General features: G+C 41.4%; 1 protein-coding gene across 1 annotated transcript in view; it reads left to right on the top strand.

The window, feature by feature from the left end:
• The window catches only part of LOC102565872 (NAD(P) transhydrogenase, mitochondrial), a 91,675-nt gene that overhangs the window by 48,979 nt on the left and 20,786 nt on the right, over positions 1 to 21,910 (top strand). Inside the window, exons 10-17 of the mRNA XM_006278155.4 lie at positions 1,589 to 1,742; positions 3,480 to 3,641; positions 5,144 to 5,254; positions 11,045 to 11,190; positions 14,698 to 14,893; positions 16,639 to 16,872; positions 17,839 to 17,999; positions 21,600 to 21,779. Of these exons, the coding sequence (XP_006278217.1) occupies positions 1,589 to 1,742; positions 3,480 to 3,641; positions 5,144 to 5,254; positions 11,045 to 11,190; positions 14,698 to 14,893; positions 16,639 to 16,872; positions 17,839 to 17,999; positions 21,600 to 21,779 (1,344 nt within the window). The remainder of the gene's footprint in view (positions 1 to 1,588; positions 1,743 to 3,479; positions 3,642 to 5,143; positions 5,255 to 11,044; positions 11,191 to 14,697; positions 14,894 to 16,638; positions 16,873 to 17,838; positions 18,000 to 21,599; positions 21,780 to 21,910) is intronic.

The following is a 21,910-nucleotide window of genomic DNA, read 5'->3' on the forward strand; positions in this document are numbered from 1 at the left end:
CATCCTCCGGCTTCTGGTCCACTTCCAGGTCTGCTACCAAGTGTGCTGGGGAGCCCCACATGTGCCTGTAGGATGCTCCATCTGCCCCACCATTGCAGCATTCTAGCACCTTAAGGTATGTAGAAAAAACATTTAAAGCTGTGTCTATGGCTGAATCGCCAAATCTTTCGGAATCTCTCTGAACTGATTCGATTCAGAGTGATTATAGGGTCTCCTGATTCGATTTGGATTTGGGGATTCAGCCACCAAAATGGGCCGAATCTCCAGTGAATCAAACCAGGGACCAAAGCTTCACACAGTCTTACTAAGCTCCATACAAACATGACCAGAGGCTCTGCTGAACGCTGGAAGGCCCTGGTGTCTGGAGGTGTCTATCTGAGATAGTCATTTTAGTATGGGAGGAACAAGGGCACTGCTGCTGGAAGAGACGATATGACTGAAGCTAGAAATGTTCTAGCTTTAGTGCATGGAAAAGAAAATGAGAACATAGCAGTAAATCATATTGTTCAGAGCCTCTGTCTTAAAAGCAGGGATCTGCATACCTTTATAAACCAGTGACTGGGAAATGAAACCCAAGTTTAAATGCAAGAGAAATGACTTCAAGTACATGAAAACTAAGATTACTTGTGTGTGTGCTGGGATTTTTCCATGCATGAGAAATTTCTTTGGGTAGGCTGATTTTTTGCAGGGATGTTTGTTTTTTTTAATAGAAGAAAGTATGAAGTGAATTTCTGTTGATATGGTGAAGTCAGACCTGTCCAGGATCCATATTTGTCTGCAGGTAGCACTAAGCCAGGGGTGGGCAAAATGCGGCCCATGGGCCAGATGCGGCCTGCCAGGCCATTCCATCCGGCCTGTGGAACCCCTAAAAAAATTTAGAAAATTAGTATTTATCTGCCCCTGGCTGCCTGTCATGCGGCCCTCTATGGTTTGCCAAAACTCAGTAAGTGGCCCTCTGCCCAAAATAATTGCCCGCCCCTGCACTAAGCCAAAGCATAGTTATGCACAGTGATTAAATATTGGCAGGTTGGAATGACTTTTTGGTAGAAGACTCATTATAAAGAAGCAATGAATTCAGGTTCAGTTTCAAAGCAATATTAATTTAAGAGTCAGTTTTATAATTTTTTTTGCTTTATTCTTCATATATTTATTTTTTATTAGGGTGAAATACATCAAATGTAATAGTCTAAAAATGCCAGACCATATTCTGTCCTGTGACTCCTTAGTGGGCTAGAGTGGACAAAGATGGCTTTTTGTGACTAACAGAACTCAACAATCAGTGCCAATTTGGCAGATATAAGTTTACTAAATTAAAATATAGATTAAAATGTCTGATTTATGAAAAATAAGGATTTTTAATATTTTTAATAATTTCTTTAGAATAAATATAAATTGTCATTACATTAATAAAAAGTAAAGGCCCTTGTACCTTTACTCACATGGATAATCTCATTGATTTCAATTGAATTGTTCACGTAAGTAAATGCAACAGGATCTGGCCCTAATAAAGCTAGAGGATCAACCCATTATTTCACAGAGGGCAAGAGGCACAGAAATCCACAACATTGATCATCATTTTTTCTAACAGGAAGGCAAGACTTTATTTCCAGCACCTTTACCAAGAACAGCACCACCTTCTGCTCCTGCTAAACCAAAATCTGTGCAGGAGTTAGAAGCAGAGAAACAAGCTTTGATCTCACCATTCAGGAAGACCATGACATCAGCTGGAGCTTACACAGCAGGTAAATGATACATCAGAGAGATTTGGCTATATGACCCATTTTGTTTGCGTTCCCTATATTTCTAGGAATAAAAGTAATTAAACCAGTTTGTGAAATAGATCTTTATAAATTGTTTTAATATTGAACAGTAGCAGAAAGGTTAAATAACACTTCTAAGCTCCTGAGTTACCTTCCAATTGAATGATGGACAAGAAAAAAAACCTTAGGGAAACACAGGGTATTTTTTTAGAGACTCGATCTTAAGTCATTGTCTATATAATATTACCAAAAAACGTGTTGTGCTGCTAACTGCATGTATAATAAAGAGCTAACATTGTGCTGTTCAGGGGCCAAACTCCAAACCCATTGAAACCGGCATATAGACCCTGACAGACAAATGAGGCATTTTATGTTCTGGATTTCCAGGTGTTGTTGTTATGACTATTTATACTTGAAAACATACTACTTAAATGGAAAGTAAATCAGATAACAAGGTTTTCATTATAATGAATAGTATTCTCTCATAAACAGCATGACACTGTTCTACTATTAAGTTTCTTTGAAAAGAACAAAGGGTAATGAATAAAATACAATCCTTAATGAAAGTAAAGAGTCTCCACTGTCTAAACTCCTGTGCCTGATAAATGAGCAACAGCAGGAGTAACCATTAGCCTGAGGAAAGGGATTTTCTGGTGGTGGAGAAGAATGGATTTTAAAGGGAGTTAGAAAAGGATCTAAGAACTTGCTTTCAATTACTAATCCTTCCCTTATTTCATCTTATATGGTACTCCAAAGATTCCCATCACTGTCTCATCACAACTATGATCTCCTCCCAGTGATTTTGCCATTGTCATTGCCAGGTTGTGGATAAGTTATTAAGTTTATATTTGCATACTTTCCTTGGCATATAAGCACTTTATTATCTGACTTTAGAGATTTTTTTTCTTCAGTTAATGCTGAGTGCTCTGTATGCACATATAAATGTTTCAATAAAGATGTCTTCAGCTGGTTAGCCCTTTAAAAATTAACTCCCCACTACCAGCAGATTTTGATACCCTTGCTTATACTGTGTATTACTTTGTTCAGAGAATACTCCCATTGATTTCACTAGAATGATTTGAGTAATAAGATGCTACTAGATGAGAGTAAGAGAGGGAAAATCTGGCTATAAGTAAAAATATATTTGAAATCATGTATTTATGACTATGGTACAACCTTTTCCCAAAATGTAAAAACAGTTTTTGAAATTCTACCACATCAGGTCAAACAGACTAGTACTGAAGGCAATGATGGTTTCTCTCGCTAAGTATTACTGAACTGTTTGTGTGGTCTGCCTGTTTTAATAATGTTCAGATGTGGTACACTGTGGTCTGTTTCCTACTAATGCAGTAAAGGTTGTGAGAAATTACTGGAGAATCTATGCCATTTTTCCTTTGTTTTTGATGGACTTTTTCTCTATGATTTGCTCAATCTGAATAGTTTACATTTCACAGATTTTACTTGTTGGTAGCTCTGTGTCTGGGTCCCATGATTTAAAAAACAAAATAAAAAAAAGAGTTCTATTCTTGGCTAGGTTTAGCTTTGGCAAAGATAGAATAAAAGTTAGGCATACTGAAGTATGTCTGGAGGCGTCTCCTGCTCCTGTTGATAGATAGCTATGGTAAAGCAGTGGGAACATGGCTGACCTCTTGGTCTATATTTTGAGGACTAATGAAGACAAATGTTCTTTTATTCTTCACCATATGTTCTTCTTTTTAGGCTTGACAAGCATTTTGGGACTGGGGCTTGTTTCTCCCAATTCTGCTTTTACCCAAATGGTGACTACATTTGGGCTTGCTGGAATAGTTGGTTATCATACTGTCTGGGGAGTCACTCCTGCCTTGCATTCACCGCTCATGTCAGTAACAAATGCAATTTCTGGTAAGTGAGCTCTTCTTTCTCCTTGTGGGTATTTCAGATCTACAGTCAAATTCAATGCTAGGATACTTTCAGGTGGAGAACCAGAGATATGAAGTTCAGTGGCTTAGCCAAAGGCAGGTGTCCTGTTAACTGTTACATTAGGACTGGAACTCACAAACCTGTGGTCACTTGATAATGCTGTCTTTATTCTTTAGTTGTAGCTGAGATTAATTTCCCCACACAAAGCTCTCACTGACTGCACCCCCCTGGAGACTTGGTGAGAATCATGCTTTTGTAAGTCAAGTAAATATAGTAGCTTTTGCTTTTACTGCCCAGTATCCTAATGTGAATGATGACAAAACCAAAAGTGAGTGTTCCCTACATCACAACAGATATTTTGTGGGCTGTTTCCCTTTCCACATCCTTCATTTGGTCTTGCCAGCTTTCTCTGTGCTCTTGGGCCACTATTGTTATATGGGAGGGAGAACTCAAGGAGTTGGGCACAACTGTAATCTTACATTGGGAGCAGACTTCTCTCTGTAGTGCAGAGCTGGGGCATTTAGCAGGATTGTTCAAGGAGAACATGCTGTCTCATTTAACAGGCAGCTGCCTTCTATACACTTGTAGCCTCTTCTAAGGATTGTATTTGTTGAAGCATAATCCCTAGCTCCCCCAAGATAAGCAAATCCATGTTAAAATGAGCTGAGCTCAAGGCACAGTTTAATTCTGGGGTCTTTTACAGGCCTCTAAAGCACCTAGCACATCTTGTGAACTGTGTAACTAATGAAAAATAATATTGCAGTGCTCTTACACATAGTTTACTGTACATCTGCAACTTGGCAGGAGCTGATTTCTGTTAACAAAGATCACAGCTAAGATCATGAAACTTTTTCACTTAGCTTCCTCAGAAGCCTCTGCAAGTATGATTGGTTCCATAACAGCTCATTCCACAGCACCTTAGTGCCGCTTTGAGTTTTCTGATTGTTATGACAGAGCCTAAGGTCCAACCTTAGGAACAGGGGACACTGATGGGTGAGGGGATAAGGAAGATAGGCAAAGGAGAGGGTACAAGAGCAGATATAGAGGAAATATGGGTTAGAGGCTGAGGAAGAGAAAGGAAGAGGATTGGAACAAACAGATAATCAACTCATCACAGAGGAAGTCTAGCAAAAATGTAGAACTCTCTGGGTGGCTGAGAGGCAGCAGAAGCTTTAACTGCACATGGAGTATTTGGCTGTTCCCTTCCTTCAGGTTTCCCCCAAGGCTTCATGGTGGAGTGTAAAGGTGGGAAACCCACCAAAGTCCTAGTGTGCTCATGGAAGATGGGGATCTCAATGTACTATTCTGAGTCCACAATGCTGAAAGGAACGAAGCAACTGTCCAGCTGTCATACCTTATTTCTAAATTTGCTTCTGCCAATACCAGGAGGAATCATTGCTTGCTTCTGGTTTGCAGTGGATTAATTACTTATGAATTGTTCATATGTACAGTTATGAAGTATTGATTTATTCTGGTTTGTTTAGGTCTTACTGCTGTTGGAGGTTTGGTTTTAATGGGAGGATCTTACTTCCCTAGCGGTATTCCTCAAACCTTAGCCTTAGTAGCTGCATTTGTTTCATCTGTGAATATTGCAGGTGAGCACTGTTTATTCTCCATATCTTATGATAAGTGTTTGTATGTGTCTAGAGTATGTTTTTGTACATTTGTATATGTTACATTTGTATGTGTTATGAAATGCCATCAGCTAACCTTTTGTATCAAAACCTGGGCAAGTTTCTGGACTGTACCATCTGACTACATCAAATATGTACCATATTTATTCAAATATGGGATGAGATTCTCCCCCCCCCTCCCCCCAGTCAGCATGGGGAAAAAAGCCTTATGTCTTACATTCACATACAAGGGAACCTCATTAAATACATTGTCTATCATTAAACTGCTGCCAAAAGTAATGGAAACCAACTATGACGTTGATTATATGCAGCAAACACTGAACATGATTATAAAACCCATGGCCCATATTGGGAAAACATACTGATTTTTTCTTTTTAATTTCATGTCCCAGGCCCAATTAGTTCTGAATTCTGTTGACTGAGCAGAGCTCAATCATTCAAGTCTGTGGTGCTACCACCAGCAAATATCTCACCTCCCAGACTTTTCAGCTTGGAACTTCAGGTACTCCCAAATCCATAGCAGTCATCCTGTGTACAGGTCCCAAGCTGGAGGCCTTGGAGTTCAGATGCCCCCTAGACAAAAGGCCAGAGGAACAACCTAGAGGGAAAGCCTGAGAGCAGGGATACTACCACAAGGATATGGTAGTGCAGCCTATGTGAATATGATATATACTAATGTTCCCCTAGTGCTGACTCTCTTAAAAGTCATAGTGAGCCACTACCTTGAATACATTTCATTTTCTTCTTCACTCCCAGAGCTGAGCTCCATTTCCAGTGAGTCCTGTTTCTTCACCAGCCTTAAATGTCAGCAAACATCAACAAACAGGGCCCCAAACAATTCATTCAGAATCCCTTTGTCACACACTCTCTTAGCCTGTTACATCTGATTAGTGTGACCCCTCCCTCCATGAAGTGGAGCTAGATCAAGTTCCCCATCTGCATATACTTTGTTGGAGGATCCTGAGACTCATGACAAGAATGCCTATTTTCAGTCATGAGTGGGGGGCTAATTAGCACATGGCTCCTTTCTGGGGGGTATCTGGAGCACACACACATACTGAGCAGTGCTGAGCTGTGGGGTCACCATGGCTTGAAATGCTGTTGACTCTGTTTCAGCCCAGGCCACTGAACTGTATAGTAAATCATGAGCCTTTTGGTTTTGCACTAATATGCATAGTTTGTACTATATAAAAGGTACAAAAGTGCTGCTTAGAAGTGTGTTTATGGAGTACTGTGCTAAAACTTGCAGCAGTTTCAAAATAGACAAAATGCATCAATTCTGGATGAACTAAGCATATAGGCAAATTATTACAGGTATGTTTATTTCAGGGTCAGTGTTTTCAAATTTGCGCCTCATTTCCATGTGCTCAGAGAGAGCAGGGTCTGACAGTAAGGAGTGGTGAAGGGTCTGCAGGGGTAAAAAGTTGTGGGGGGCAGAGGGGCTATCTGGCCCACAGATTTATTTTCCTTGCTGTAGCAGAGAAAAGAACAAATCCAAGGCAAACCTCCAATAATTAGATTCTGTATCTGGAAAATTATAACAAATGTATAAATTTTCTATCTATAGAGTCAAATTATTTGTAGGTTGTCTTATATTCAGGGTCATCTTATATTTGAGTAAATACAGTATGTGGCATACTAGGAGGCATGGAAAATCCTTTAGCCAATCTCATGAGACTCTCCTGAATCTCACAGAGATCATGATTCATGTTTCATGGGGCATATTGCCCAAGGAGCATTAAAATGGCTTTGAAATTTGTACTTGCAAACCCTTTGCATGCACAAAGTATTCATTTGAACTCACGAATTGGATTGTGACATAGGTAATGGTCTTATCTGCATGCACAAACAGACGCTATAACTATGTGCCAAATATGCGTGTCCAAAACTGCATTTGCAAATTTAGAATTTGAAGTGAGTCCTTGTGGAGTCCATTTATAATTTGCTGAAGTTGAACATTTTGCAGCCAGAGACTTTGTCTGCTGGCATTTTCTTGTCTGCTGGAATTTCAATGGATTAGGGAATAGAGAGAATGATTGATTGGATCCTACCCTAAGTAGAGTTTGAGGATAGGGGCCTTGTTTTGGCCCTAGACACATTTTAATTCCTACTGACTTTTTGCACAGAATATTAGATGGAAATAACTTGTTTTTCTGGACACAAATGGCTATGGGGATCTTATATTAGAAATGAAATTGTTTTATAGTATTAAAATATTAGTTACCCTGTAATACCTCTCTTTTAAAGAATACTGCTGAGGCTAAGTACAGTCAGATTTGACTTTTTTTTTCCCTTTATACCATGAGTCATCAACCTTTTACTAACCGGGGCTGCAGAGGCCTCTGACCAGGCAGCTATCCTGGGCCACCGATCCATTCCTGTTGTCCAGTCATCCCTACTCTGTGCTGATCTTTCACCCCTGTAATTCAGCCCTCCACAGAAAAATATGTCACAAAAATGTGAGGAGTGAGAATTTGGACTGGCTAATTTGGCTGCGACCATAAGCAGAGGCTGCAGTGGACTACGAGAGAGAAGTCTTCTATACAGGGCAGAAATGCTGGAATAGCAGCAAGGGATTGGATGTCCATTAATAAAACACGGAACACAGAACATAGACCAGATCAGATGGCTGGGCAGGAGTAGGGGCTTGGTGTGTGTTTGTAAAACATGGACTAGATAAGACCTTCATAGGTCAGATTCAGTCCCTTCTTGGGCCAGATCTGGCACATGGCCCATAGGTGTTGGGCGTGCTTTAAACTGTGGTCGACTTCCTATGAATAAAGTTAGGTGCCTACATTGATGCCCCAGGGGTCAGTCCTGGGGCTGGTTTTGGTCAATATCTTCATCAATGACCTGCAAGATGGCATAGAGTGCACTCTCAGCAAGTTTGCAGATGATACCACGCTGTGGGGAGTAGTAGATATTCTGGAAGGTAGGGCTAGAGTGACCTGGACAAATGGGAGGATTGGGTCAAAATGAATCTCATGAGGTTCAGCAAGGACAAGTGCAAAGTCCTGCACTTAGGATGGAACAATCCCATGCACCAGTACAGGCTGGGGGCTGACTGTTTGAGTAGCAGCTCTGCAGAAAAGGACCTGTGGGGTACATTGGACAATAAGCTAGCAGTGTGCCCTTGTTGCAAAGAAGGCTAACACCATACTGGGCTGCATTGGTAGGTGTTTTGCCAGCAGGTCAAGGGAACTGATTATTCTCCTCTATGCAGCACTGGTGTGGCCACATCTGGAGTACAGTGTTCAGTTTTGGGCCCCCCCGCTACAGAAAGGGTGTGGACAAATTGGAGAGAGTCCAGAGGAGGGCAACCAAAATTGTGAGGGGGCTAGGGCACATGACTTCTGAGGAAGGTTTGAGGGAACTGGGCTTATTTTAGTCTAGAGAAGAGAAGACTGAGAGGGGATTTAATAGCAGCCTTCAAGTACCTGAAGTGGGGTTCAAAAGAGGATGGAGCTGGACTGTTCTCAGTGGTGGCAGATGACAGAACAAGGAGCAACAGTCTCAAGTTGCAGCAAGGGAAGTTTAGGTTACATATTACGAAGAATTTTCTCACTAGAAGGGCAGTAAACCACTGGAACAGGTTAGCCAGACTATGGACTCTTCCTCCTTGGAAGCTTTTAAGATGCAGCTAGATAAAGCCTTGGGTGGGATGTTCTAGTTGGGGATGGTCCTGCTTTGAGCAGGGGTTGGACTAAATGATCTCCTGAAGTCCCTTGCAACCCTAATTTTCTATTTTCCCATATTCTGTGATTCTATGATTGATAATAAAACAGCTAAATGTGTTGACTGATTTGAAAGGTGATAAGCATTCAAAAGAACATATTGAGGTCAAAAGGAGCTCTGTATTTTCAGCACCTCTGGATATAGAGGCCTTGTTAGGAGGGACTTAAGCATCTGACTTTTGGGAATCTTGGTTTGGTAAAATTCAGTCTACAAAAACAACTATCTGGCCCCCCAATTTATACAAGCACTCTGATAATAATAATTTGTTGTCCAAACATGAAAATGGTTGGAAAAACTGGAATTATTTAGTCTGAAGGAAAGAAGACTCAGGGGGATTTGGTAATAGCCACTGACTACTTAAAGGATGTTATGAAGAGGATATTGATAGACTAGTCTTTGTAGCTGTAAGTGATGGGTCAAGAAGTAATGATCTTAAATTGCAGCAAGGGAAATCTAGCTAGGATGTTAGAAAGAACTTTCTAACTATCAGGATGGTTAACCATTGGAACAGATTATTCAGAGAGGTTGTGAAATCCCTTTTCTTGGAAGTTTTCAGGAGTAGGGTAGGCAAACAGTTATCTTGAATGGTTTAGACAAGGGGACTAGACCCCACCCCACCTTAAGCAGGAGGTGGGACTAAATGACCTCCTTCCAGCCCTATTTTTCTATGATTCTGTGGCATCTGAAATATCAGCAAGGAAATAACTACAAAGATTTCAATAATTTCTAAAGCAGGTAGTAACATCATATTTGAAATTGTATAGTGGTTTTAATAATACTCTCATTATGGTAGTATGGTCCCATTTCCATAGTATCTGTACATATCTGTACATATCTGTACCTTTTCTTGATGAATTACCACTGCAAAAATCCTGCCAAGTTTGTAAGTGCTATTATCTCCATTTCAGAGATTAGGACCAGGGGCAAAGAGAGGCCCATCACCACCTAGGATCTATTTAGTAGAGCAGAGACTTGAACCCAGGTTTCTCAAGACTTTGCTCATGTCCTAACAATTTGACAATCTTTCTTCTCTCAAAGAAACCTGATGATATAGATCTTTCCTAGTCCATTAGACCATTTTTTATTGGTGAAACTATTTTCCGTTCACAAATTTTTTTTATACGTAAGGTTAGAGCAAACATATCTAGAACTGAGTAGAGCTTGCAGGAACTCCTTATTCAAGATGGGAGGCATATTGTCCAAGATGTGTGATGCCTGTTGCTTGCTCTATGTTTTCTAAAAGAGCTGTGGCATGCACTTCTCTCTAGAGTTGGCCAGCTCAGTGGGCAAGTAAGACCATAACCTTACATATGACTCTGTAAATTACTTCCAGTCTCAATCACTCTTTTGGCTTGGGCAAAGAGACTGTTGTGACCAGCCCAGTTTCAGGGGCATCATGGCCATCCCCCCAAGCTATGACTTTCAGGTCCAAAAGACCTGCTTCATGGCTAGTAATTCACTCTTAGGAATGCTGCTTGTTTGATCTAAATTGGCAAACCCATATGATGGCCAGTGGCAGACCAGGCAGCCCTTTCCATAGCCTGCTCCTACCCAGATCTACAAATAAATGTCTGCTATACTCTTTAGTTCAGGGAGATGTTCTTGTGTATAGGGCAAACTGTGGGCATAGCCTCCAAGAATCCTCTCCCTCTCCCTTTGGATGGCAGAATTACAATAATTCTGCTGCATCCAAAGTCCCTGCACTCACAGAAAGGAGCAAGCAGGTGGGATAATTTGGCCTTCAGTGGAGAGAACATGATACTGAAAAATAATTTTAAAAAACCAATGAGTTACGTAACAGAATTGAATAGAATAATGTCCAAGTGGAAACAAGGTCTTTGCTAACAACATACAGATCAAATTACAACTAATATTTGCAGACTATTTGCAACTGAAATAGCATCAGGGAGGGTTACCTCTGTGTTCATGTACAGAGGTGCTTTGTATTTATAGGAGTCCCTGAGTGTATATATTTATCTGCTCATTCTTACAGTTCAAACTTGTATTTCCCAACAGGTGGTTTCTTAATTACACAGCGAATGCTGGATATGTTCAAGCGACCTACAGATCCACCTGAATATAATTACCTCTACCTCCTCCCTGGAGCTCTGTTTGTTGGGGGTTATGGTGCCTCTCTTGCCAGTGGACATAGTATTGAACAGGTCAGACAATGTTCCGATTTCTGTTACTCAGTAGTCAGGTTAGCGATCTAATCAGCTAGGCTCAGCCATGAATGACTGGTGCCTCCTGAGATTGATGGGGCACCATGGTGGCAAGCAGCAAGCGAGAACTGCCTGCAGATGCCACCAGCCATGTCAGCAGCAAGGAGGAGGCGGGTATGAACAGTGATGGCCCGCAGAAGCCAGCAGCGGCTTCGGTGGTGGTCAATCACGGGGGGGCACGTTCCCCCCTCCCCCAATGTCCCCTCTACATGTCACCTATGGGCTCACCTGTGCTAGCAAATCTAGTGATGCCAGCAAATTAAGGCCCTGCTTCTGCAGACACTTGCTACTAGCCATTGTATTTAATGATATACGTTTTAAGGGGCATTCACAGTAGTAAAATCTTGGCAGATTTGGGTCCTTAATTTATTGCTGACCCATTTACTAATATTCTTCATTACTCATCACTGGGTCATCAGGCCTCTTATTTTCTAGTAATTTCCCAAACAATAAGGGAGGGGAAAGTTCTTAGAGGTTATGGTGCTTCTCTTGCCAGTGGACATAATATTGGACAGGTCAGACAACATTTATATTTCTGAATGTTCAGATTTTAGAGCCTTTCTGTATTCCACAGTCCTTTATTCAGGCAAAATTTCAATATGACTTCAATAAGAGTTTAATTGAATTAAAGACTAGATCAGTGATTCTTAATGATTTGAGGTGCTTTAAAGAGTGCCATAAGGTGCCTTGCAATGTTAGCACTGTTAGGTATGCAAGCATAATTCACACAATAAACCTAGAGATTTCACATAGGAATTCATAGTGTTAAAAACATTCTACCCTGTAGTGGTCTTTCTAAGTTCTTTGCAATATAAAAAATGGTCTATTATTTTTCTTTAGTCAAAAAACAAGTGAAAACTAAGAGCTGGCATTTTCTGAGGAGTGCTTTGATCCCACAAAGTTGAGAACCACTAGATTAGATATCGAATCTACATTTCCTTTCCATAAAGATCTGTTTGTCATCTCAAGCTTTCCTTAAGAAAGGTGAAATCCAGTAAAGTTTTCACTATGCAGAGAAAGAAATTGTGCACATATATAATTTCAGCAAGCTTTTTAAAAAGTAAAGTATAGAATTTCTGAAGTGTGTGATGGTAGAAATGTTGTTTAATTATGGCTTTTCTGAATTTCTATTACAAGGTATCAAAGAGCATAGGCTATGCTTTACAATATATTCCAGCATCCCAGTGATTTAGGTGGTCTTTGCTTTTGCTTTAATAATCCTTTGAATGCTCTCTTGATGTGCAGAGCAGAATATTTATAAGAAAATAAAAACAAAACCCTTCAGTAAATGATTCCTTCCAGTCAACAAAATTGGGCACTTAAACAGCACACATCCCAAAGGACAGAACACAAAACCTAGCAGTGACAGTAATGTGTCTGTCTTGTGTTCTGTTGGGTGAATGGTTCATTGCTCTCTATTCTGAAAGGCAAAATTTGGCAGTTTCTACAAATTCTTGTGAATGGGTTTTCTCTGCTTTAGTGAGAAACCCTCCTGCTATAGATCTTTTATTAAATTGTTTTTATTTATTATTTACTGAGCACCTTGAGACTCCTTCACTTTACAGGAATAAGGGCAGCTATGCTCTCTATCCAAAGGCACTTGCATTTAACCTTGACAGACAGTGCAGTTCTGCCTGTGCTATTAAGGTAAGGTTCTTAAAGCAGTCGCTAGTTTCTAGTTGAATTGCAAATTTTTAGCCATTATTCAAAACACAAACACTTTGAATATTTTTAAAAAAATCAGAAATAGACTCTATGGAGCAAAAACTATGTTGACTGAAAACACTGAGGGAAACTATTTTGTGAATGATCTTATGGTAATCTGAAATCTTAATGGAACTGAACCAGTCCTCTCTCAAAAACCTTAAGGATTTTCAACCTCCCAGAAAAGTGTTCCTCACCAAAAATCTGGAATAAATGAGGTGCTAGTTTTCATGAATTCCTTGAACTACTTTAAATAAAACCATCTCTGGAAAGAAATCTGATAAATATCTTGGAACTGATCAGAAGGTCATTTAACAGTCAGTAGGCCTAGGAACATTCATGGTTTATTTCCCAAACAGCTGTTTCTGGAGTAGTTTTTCATTAGAGCCCTATTCTTTGAAACTGTATTGAACCAATGTTGTAGGACACCAAATACCTGAGTTCACGGAACTAAACAATGCAATTCGCTCCATGAACAATACACCAAAAATATAAAATACAAATCTAATCTCTTATAAATATCTTTGTGAGCAACAGAATAGAGATTGAATTGGGAGCAGTAGTAGATGTTTACAGATTTCAGTTTTCCAATAAAACAATAGCTCAGTGTACACTTAAATTTGGACTTAATCAGTTCTGAGGAATGGCCTGATAATTAGAAAGACAACACCAAATTCTGTGATGGTGTAAATGGGTAAAGCTCTGGTGACTTTTGCCAAGTATTGCCCATTTATACAGTATAAATTTGGTCTTTTGATGTTTCCTATGATATTTCTTGAAAACTTGCATAAGCAGAGCATTTTTTGATGGTCTTTTCTGGATTTTATCAGGGAATTATTCTGCTTCATTTTGTTTGTACATTTCATTCTCTACTAAATGATTAGAGAATGATGGACTGAATCCTTTTATTTTTTATAACTACATGGTTTTGGATTCTTGTTTGTCAATGTATTTAATAATACAGGTCAAAAAAGGGAACATTTAGCATTCATGATTTTAAAATCACCCAGATGCTTTTAAACATGAGAGAGAACACCACATGTTGTTTATAAATGCATCATCATGAAGGGATTTCAGAGTATTTTGTATAACAAAACACTAAGGAATCAAAGTAACAGAATCAGTGGAAATGATCTCATAGCATTATAATCTTTAAAATGATATTTGAATGACTGGTTTGAGAAAATGTATTTCTTCCACACAAACACAGAAAATAAAGGCTAAAGTCATTTTAAGTCATGTGTAATGAAAAATTGAAAAAATAAAAAATTTTGTGAAGATAATTTTACCTAATATCTTTTAAGTTTTAACCAATTTGTTATTAGTTTGTTACTCAACTCTAGAAAGAGAGCAGAAAGAATGAAGCCCACTGACATGCACATTTGAAGATACATAATGGTTTAGGACACTGAAGAGTGCAAAAAACCACTAGATCAATATTTATGAAAATAACTGAAAATGTGTATTTAAATATTATTGGGAATTGGACCTTTAAAGTTTAATCTCTGTAACTCTGCTCTTAATGCTTATCTGAGTGGAGAGGTATGAAAAGAAATATACTGGTATGAACAAAAGATAATAACTTGGGTAAATTTTAATGTCAAAGGCTGAGAAAAATACACGAATAATGTAAGAACTTTCCATTATTCCAAATCTTGGTGGAGATCCTGGAGACTTTGTGAAAGAGAAGAAGCACAGTAATTCCATGCCACTGTGTATTAACTTGGCATTGTTTTTTTACAGATGATGTATCTGGGCTCAGGCCTTTGCTGTGTTGGTGCACTGGCAGGACTTTCTAGTCAGAACACTTCTAGACTTGGTAATGCCCTAGGTATGATTGGGGTGGCTGGTGGTTTAGCTGCTACGCTAGGAGCACTGAAACCTGCCCCAGAATTACTCGCTCAGATGTCCACTGCCATGGCTATTGGTGGCACAATTGGTATGTATACCATTTTGTTCAGCAGGTAGAGTTTAAATTCATGCCAGCTTCATTAATGATTTATTAATTAATATTTATTTATAATCCAATGGGAAAATGCATTTAAAAAGTACTTTAGGTCCTGACAGGAGCACTCTTGACTAAGAAGAAAATGTAAGATGGTAAAACAGATGTGTTTAAGTTTGGCCATTTCTTTCTATAGTTTAAGGCTAAAACAGAGGAAATATTTAACTTGAATATGCACTTGCCATCAGCTAATAGTCAAAGGACCTAGCTGTTATCAAGGCTCAAAATGGTGCCTGTAATAATAGAAATTATGATTACAGTATTTCCCAAAAGGCTCTTCTATAGTTTTCAGGGATTGTTTTAATTGCCTTGCCAGTCATCCTTGTCAAAATCCTGTGGAGTTCTGGCAGTTTCACAGCAGACAGCGCCCCCTCTATGAAAATATTTTTTCAACTGCAATTTCCTTCTAGGTGACTCAAGAAAGTTGTAGAAAGGACAAGCCAAACAACTGTAAATCTTCAAACTCTCTACTTGAGCTCTTTTGAGTGTTCTTACAATAGGTCCATTAAAAAAACAGGGAGGGCACAACAGGGGTGATGGGGAAATTGGCAAGTCCATTTCTCACAGGTGCCATTTCATTTGAAAGACTGGTTTATTGTCCGGATTACTAGGTGAATTAGAAATCCAGAGTTTTATACATGTTCAGTTGTAGCGTTAGGCTTCTGAAGCTAATGTAGCCTCAAAGTCCCTATGATAGAGTATTCTGACTAGAGCTGTGCTAATAACTGGTTTCTCATTTGTTCTGAGGTCCAAAAAATGGGAAACAAATCAACTTCAAGCCAATCAGAAAATCAATGTATTAAAAAGTTTAAAAATAATTTGGGGGTTTTAAATATTTAGTTCAACTCAGAATTAAACATTTTATTTTGTTATCAAGCTTTTAAAATGTCTAAAAATGTTCTTCAATAAAATTGAACTCAATTTCAGAACATAATGATGTTTCATAAGGAAGAATTCAAGCATTTCATTAAAAAAAAATCAAAACAAAATAGACCTTTTGATTTTTTTTTCTTTGACTGAAACCATTTACCAAAGCTGACACAAATTCACTAAATGTTTTGGTCAACCTGAGCCTGTGTTTTTTGGCAGAGAGTATTTTGTATGAAAAGTTTTATTTCCTCCCCACCCCCCCCATGAATATTGTAAGACAGGGTTCATATCCAGCATTGCTTTGTTCTTGGTTTGGCCCAGATGAATAAGTTTTGGGCAGCATCTTGTCCAACATCCTTGGGTTATGGAAGCCTTATATCGAAGAATGCTGGGAAAGAGATCCTGCCATTGCCAGCCTGTCACTGAGAACACTGTGTACTCGTCTAATGCCTCCAGAGGCATTTTGCCTGCTTGGGTTCCCTGCAGGCAGAATATGTCTGGAAACTCTAACTAGTGCGCCCACAGTATCCCATACCCTGCACAAGGGGTTGTGGCTTCAAAAGCCCCAATTTGGCTCTGTTTCTTACAGGCTGTCATCTTAAAATGTTCTAGCAAATATATTTTTGGAGGAGACTTAAATTAGGTTATAAGTTCTTGCAACTATTATATTTCTATTACATTGCACAAAAAGGAAAACAACACAAGAAAGCAAATGATCCTTTGTTGCTTAACTGCCTGTTTATACTTCAAGAGATTATGAAATACAATATCATATTTTAATCTTAGATCTAACTAATTTTATTTTGCAGGTCTTACCATTGCGAAACGGATTGAAATCTCTAACCTTCCCCAGCTTGTAGCTGCATTTCACAGTCTGGTTGGTTTGGCAGCTGTTCTTACATGCATTGCTGAGTATATGATTGAATATCCACACCTTGATGTTCACCCTTCTGCCAATGTTCTCAAAACTGTTGCCTATTTAGGGACCTACATTGGGGGTGTCACCTTCAGTGGCTCTTTAGTGGCTTATGGAAAATTGCAAGGTACCCTTCTTTTTGATGTGTCTCATGTTAGATAAATTAGATGCCTTTTGCAAGGAGTCTTAATGGGATTTAGTTGCCCCAACTCCTGTTGAATTCCAGTGAAATCTCTTTAAAAGCTACACATGTAAAAATGGGAACTAGGGGAAAGTGTTGCTCTGGTACAGTTCAAGTACAAGAAGGTAACATATCTGTAGTACTAGTCAGTATTGAAACAGTGAGAATACTAAAAAATGGATCTTTTTCTGGCCACAATAATTTCTAAGGATAAATAGCCACCAGGGCTTTTTGTTCCAAATAATTATTTGGTCCTCATTACCAACTGCAGATGGTACATTCTGGGAAGCTGCCCTGGTGTTATCCATTTCACTCCTAGGGATGATATCAAGGGGGTCAGTTGGTATGCCAAATCCTAATGTACTGGTTTGGAGTAGAAGTCTGGTAGGTGATACTAACTACAGGCCACAGCCCATAGTATGCTTGCTTTCTTGGTTTAAAGCTGAAACTAGAAACAGCATTACCAGCCAGTGAAATGAAGTGCCTTCAAGACAATCCTTACTGTGTAAGGCCAAGGATTGGTGCATATGAACTCTAGACATCTGTAAGACTGGTCCACTTCCTCAAAGACTGTTGCCTGAACAAACCTCAAATGGCCCTTAGGGCTATAGATTTTCCCAAAGTTTAATGGAAAAAGATCATTTCTTGGGAGCTAAGAACTGAAAAGGAGCTGTTGGGAAGTAGGAAACTTTTTATGAGTATTTCTTTCAAGCAACTGCATAGTTACGTTTTAACTGCAGTAGGCCGCTCATTCCTCTGCATAAATTGAGATGGTGGGGCCCTGCCATCTTTGGCCTTTTGGTGCTTTAACTGTGTCTATAGCTTATACTGACTTCCAGTACTTTTTTCATTAAAATGTTTATGGAATAAACTGAGTGATATATTAATTTGAACATCCATGGTTTGTCCTAGGTATGCTGAACTCAGCAGCACTCCTTCTACCTGGTCGCCATTACCTGAATGGTGGTTTGTTGGCAGCATCAGTAGGTGGTATGATCCCTTTTATGTTGGATCCAAGCTTCACTACTGGCATGGCCTGTCTCCTTGGTGTTTCAGGGCTCTCTTCCATCATGGTAAGAAAAGCAAGTATTTCTCTCAGTTTTTTCAATATAGTCAACAGTGGGTGCATCTACACTTGTATAGTAAGGCAAAGCGATAAACTCCAGTACATATTACACCAGAGTTTATTGCTTCTGGGCACTGCATTTACACAAGCACCTGGGACTGCAGCATGTTGAATCAGGTCAAAGCAGCTCCAGGTGGCAGGGACCTGGGGGGCCAGCCTGCCAGGCTGCGGCTGCTCCGGCATGGTTCAACATGCTGCAGAGGGACTGGCTGGGGCACAAAGGTGCCCCAGTGCGGGGCTAGCTAGCAGGCAGCCCCTGCCCTGAAGCACCCTCATGTCACAGCCAATAGGGTCAGTATCTACATATGCATTGCTGCATATAAAAAAAATCTGCAGCAGGATAGTACTTGTATTTACATAGACTATCTTGTTTCCTGTGGCCTAATAAAGCTGCATGTGTAAACACCAAGACATTTACTATGGAGCTAATTAGTCTACTTCGCAGTAAAAGACTTGTATAGATGTCCAGTATATCTTCTGTTTGCCTCTTCAGCTTTTGCTGAATGCCAACAAAATGCAGTCCCACTTGCCAGTTGAAAATTCTGGCAATGTTTTGGAGACTCTCTAAAGCACTGGGCAAAATGGTTTTGTAGCCTGTGGCAGGGCACTGGTGGTACCTGCCACTTTAAGGGCTGAACCAAACAGCCAGCAGGTGCTTGTTTATGGTGGCCATTTTACAACTCTGGCTGCCTATATAAACAGAGTAGTTTGCTGCTGGCAGACCAGGCAGAAACATAGCCTGGCTGCAAGGCTGTAGGCAACATCCTAGAGGTAAGAGCAGGAGCTTAAGGGGATAGTTTGGAGGCTCCTGGTCCTGGACATGACCTAAAACTGCACCCAGCCGGGGATGGGTGGCCTGGTGGGGCTCCTAGTGGTGCAAGAGCCTCCAGGAAATGCCAGGCCAGTTACCACCCCGGTGAAAGGTGGGTTAGGGCGCCTTAACCCCTACCCCCCCCACAATACTGTGGGTACAAGGGAGCCAGGAATGGCTATTGCTATAGGGTATAAGACCCAGAAGGGGCTCCCACGCCACTAAGAGCCCCACCAGGCCACCCATCCCCGGCAGGGTGCAGTTTTAGGTCATGTCCAGGACCAGGAGCCTCCAAACAGATTAATAGTTAATCTGTTTGCCAAAGTGGTTAGTATTCGCTTCGGGTTCAGATTCAGCCAGTTCCGAGGACAGTGATTCGATTCGTCCCAAATATCAGTTAATCTGATATTAATGACTAATCAGTAGGCACCCACTAGCTACATCTACATGAGACATTGACTGCACAGTAGCTCATTACTACTGCACAGTAGTGTCACATGGCATGAAGGTAGCCATGGCTATGGCTTAGGTAGGGAGGGCAACCCCATTGCGCCAGTGAGGGGACAGTGATGAGGAGCCCCATTGATGGAGCAGCCCCAGTGAGGGGACGGGTGTGGAGCCCCAGTAGGGGGGAAACCAGAGGGCTTGGGAGCCGTGTGTATGAGTGTGTGTGTGTGTGTGTGTGTGTGTGTAGAGTTGCCCGGTGGGGGGTGTGGGGAAGAATTAGCCCAGGATTTGGCACCAGGCTGGACCTCACAGAGTAGGGGAACTCATGGGAACTGAAGGGACTGCAGGGTAGGCCAGCATGCAAGTAGCAAAGCCTGATGGCTTAGAGGGGTCGTTCAAGGAGGAGCAGGGTGGTGGAGTGTGGCCTGGTAATGGGCAATATGCCAGAGGCCCGGGTGAGAGTGGGGTGGAGTGGAAGAGGCCTCCTGTGAGAGGGGAAGTGGTATGAGTGTGTGTGTGTGTGGAGCCCAACTTTGGACTTAGTTTGCTTTGGTCTCAGGCCGAGAGTAATTGTGTCACCTGGATGTCATCTGTGAGGCATGGGCTGCAGTGTAGGGGAGGAATGGAGCCGCAGAGGGTGCCTCCTGGAATCAGGAAAAAAATGGGCAGCCTCCCACCTAATTAGCACCATAATTATATATCTTCAAGGCGTGGAAGACAAGGAGGCAGGCGGTTGGCTCAGAAACAGGTGGGCAGGCCAATGACAGATTGGTCTCGAGAAAGCCACCCGTTACCTAGTCCTATGGAAATTCTGTAACACACCTAGTGAGTAGGCCTGTGCAAAGTGGTTAATATTCACTTTGGATTCAGATTCAGTCAATTTGGAGGACAGTGATTCGATTCGTCCGGAATCGATTCGTTCAAATCTGATTTGGCGATTTGGCTGCTGCTGAATCTCCAAATTGGACAGGCCTCCTCCCCTTCCCACTCTCCCAGCCCCAGCAACGGCTGCCCCATCTGCCCCAGCTCCCGGCACTTTGAACCGCCCCCCCCCCGACTCATTGGGTACTGCCTGGTGGGGGGGGTGATACCTGCTGCCCGCCACTGCCTCATGCTGTATGAGGGGGTTCTGCATGAGCCCCCTGATCACTGTCCAGTCTCCCAGCCCTCCCTGGCTGCCCTGCTTGCCCCAGCTCTGGCCCTTTAAGAAAAAAAAACAAAAAAATCCTGGACTCACTGGTTCCTGCCTGGCAGGGGGGGTGATCTCTGCTGTCCCCCACTGCTCTGCACTGCATGGGGGCTCTCTGTATGAGCACCCCCAAAGCCCCAAGGCCACTATAGGAACTGGTGATACCGGGGTTTTTTTTTCTTAAAGGGCCCAAGCTGGGGCAGACAGGGCAGCCATGGCGGGGGCTAGGACAGTGGGTAGGGGTTGAGGGGCTCATGGAAGAGCCCTCCATGCAGTGTGGGGTAGTGGGGGGCAGTGGAGATTGCCCCCCCTTGCCTGGCAACATCCAGTGAGTCGAGGCTTTTTTTGAAAGCACCAGGAGCTGGGGTGGGAGGGGCAGTCACGGAGGGGGGGAGGCTGAGGGAGCGGGCGGAGGTTAGGGGGGCTAGGGGAGCAGGCAGGGGATGGGGCCTGGCAGGGGTTCCCCCCATGGTCCTCTCTCCGCTCCTCCAGCCTCCCTTCCTCCACCCCTTACTTATCAGCTCCGGGTCCAGCTCCTGCTGCAGTGAGCAGGGACTGCCCGAATCATGGAAGCTTTCTGAATGTTTTCCGAATTGATTCAGAGAGCTTTGAATTGATTCAGACCTTTTAATTGGTCCCTTGATTTGATTTGGATTTGAAGATTCAGCCACCAAATTGGGCCGAATTGCCTCTGAATCGAATCATCACCTGAAGCTTCACATAGCCCTACTAGCAAGACCCTCCAAGATCCCAAAACTTTTCAGCAAAGGACATTGCTGTAAACTAAGCAGTGGGTGCTTATCTACTCATATGTATATATAGTCCTAGATTCTAAAACAGTACTATTAGTATGGCCTGATTTTGGGATTATGTTAGAGAACAAGAGGTGCTGAATGACTTGGCTCCTATAACATCTTTGGACAATCTGCATGCTCAGCTCCTTCCAGAATTGGACCCATAATGGTAATCATTACATAGCCAAGTTCTTCTGAGTTTTTGTTTGTTGTACTTTTAAATTAATATAATTAACAATTGGATCATTATTCCTTAAATGTGACTTTTCTTTGGCTTTTGTTTCTATGGTGTGTGCTAAATTTTAGGGAGTGACTCTTACAGCAGCTATAGGTGGAGCTGACATGCCTGTGGTCATCACTGTCCTGAACAGCTACTCTGGCTGGGCTTTGTGTGCAGAAGGTTTTCTTCTTGACAACAACCTGATGACAATTGTTGGTGCCTTGATTGGTTCATCTGGAGCTATCCTCTCTTACATCATGTGTGTGGTAAGATAGAAATATATGTATTAGAGCTGTTTTGTTCACTTTCTCATTAAATTAGTCTCGATCTTTGACTGTTGGAGCATTTTAAAATAGGAAAGTGTACGCAGAGGGGATGGCCTAAATGATTGGTTGCC

This window comes from Alligator mississippiensis, chromosome 11 (assembly GCF_030867095.1).
Source record: "Alligator mississippiensis isolate rAllMis1 chromosome 11, rAllMis1, whole genome shotgun sequence".
Classification (NCBI taxonomy): Eukaryota; Metazoa; Chordata; order Crocodylia; family Alligatoridae; genus Alligator; species Alligator mississippiensis.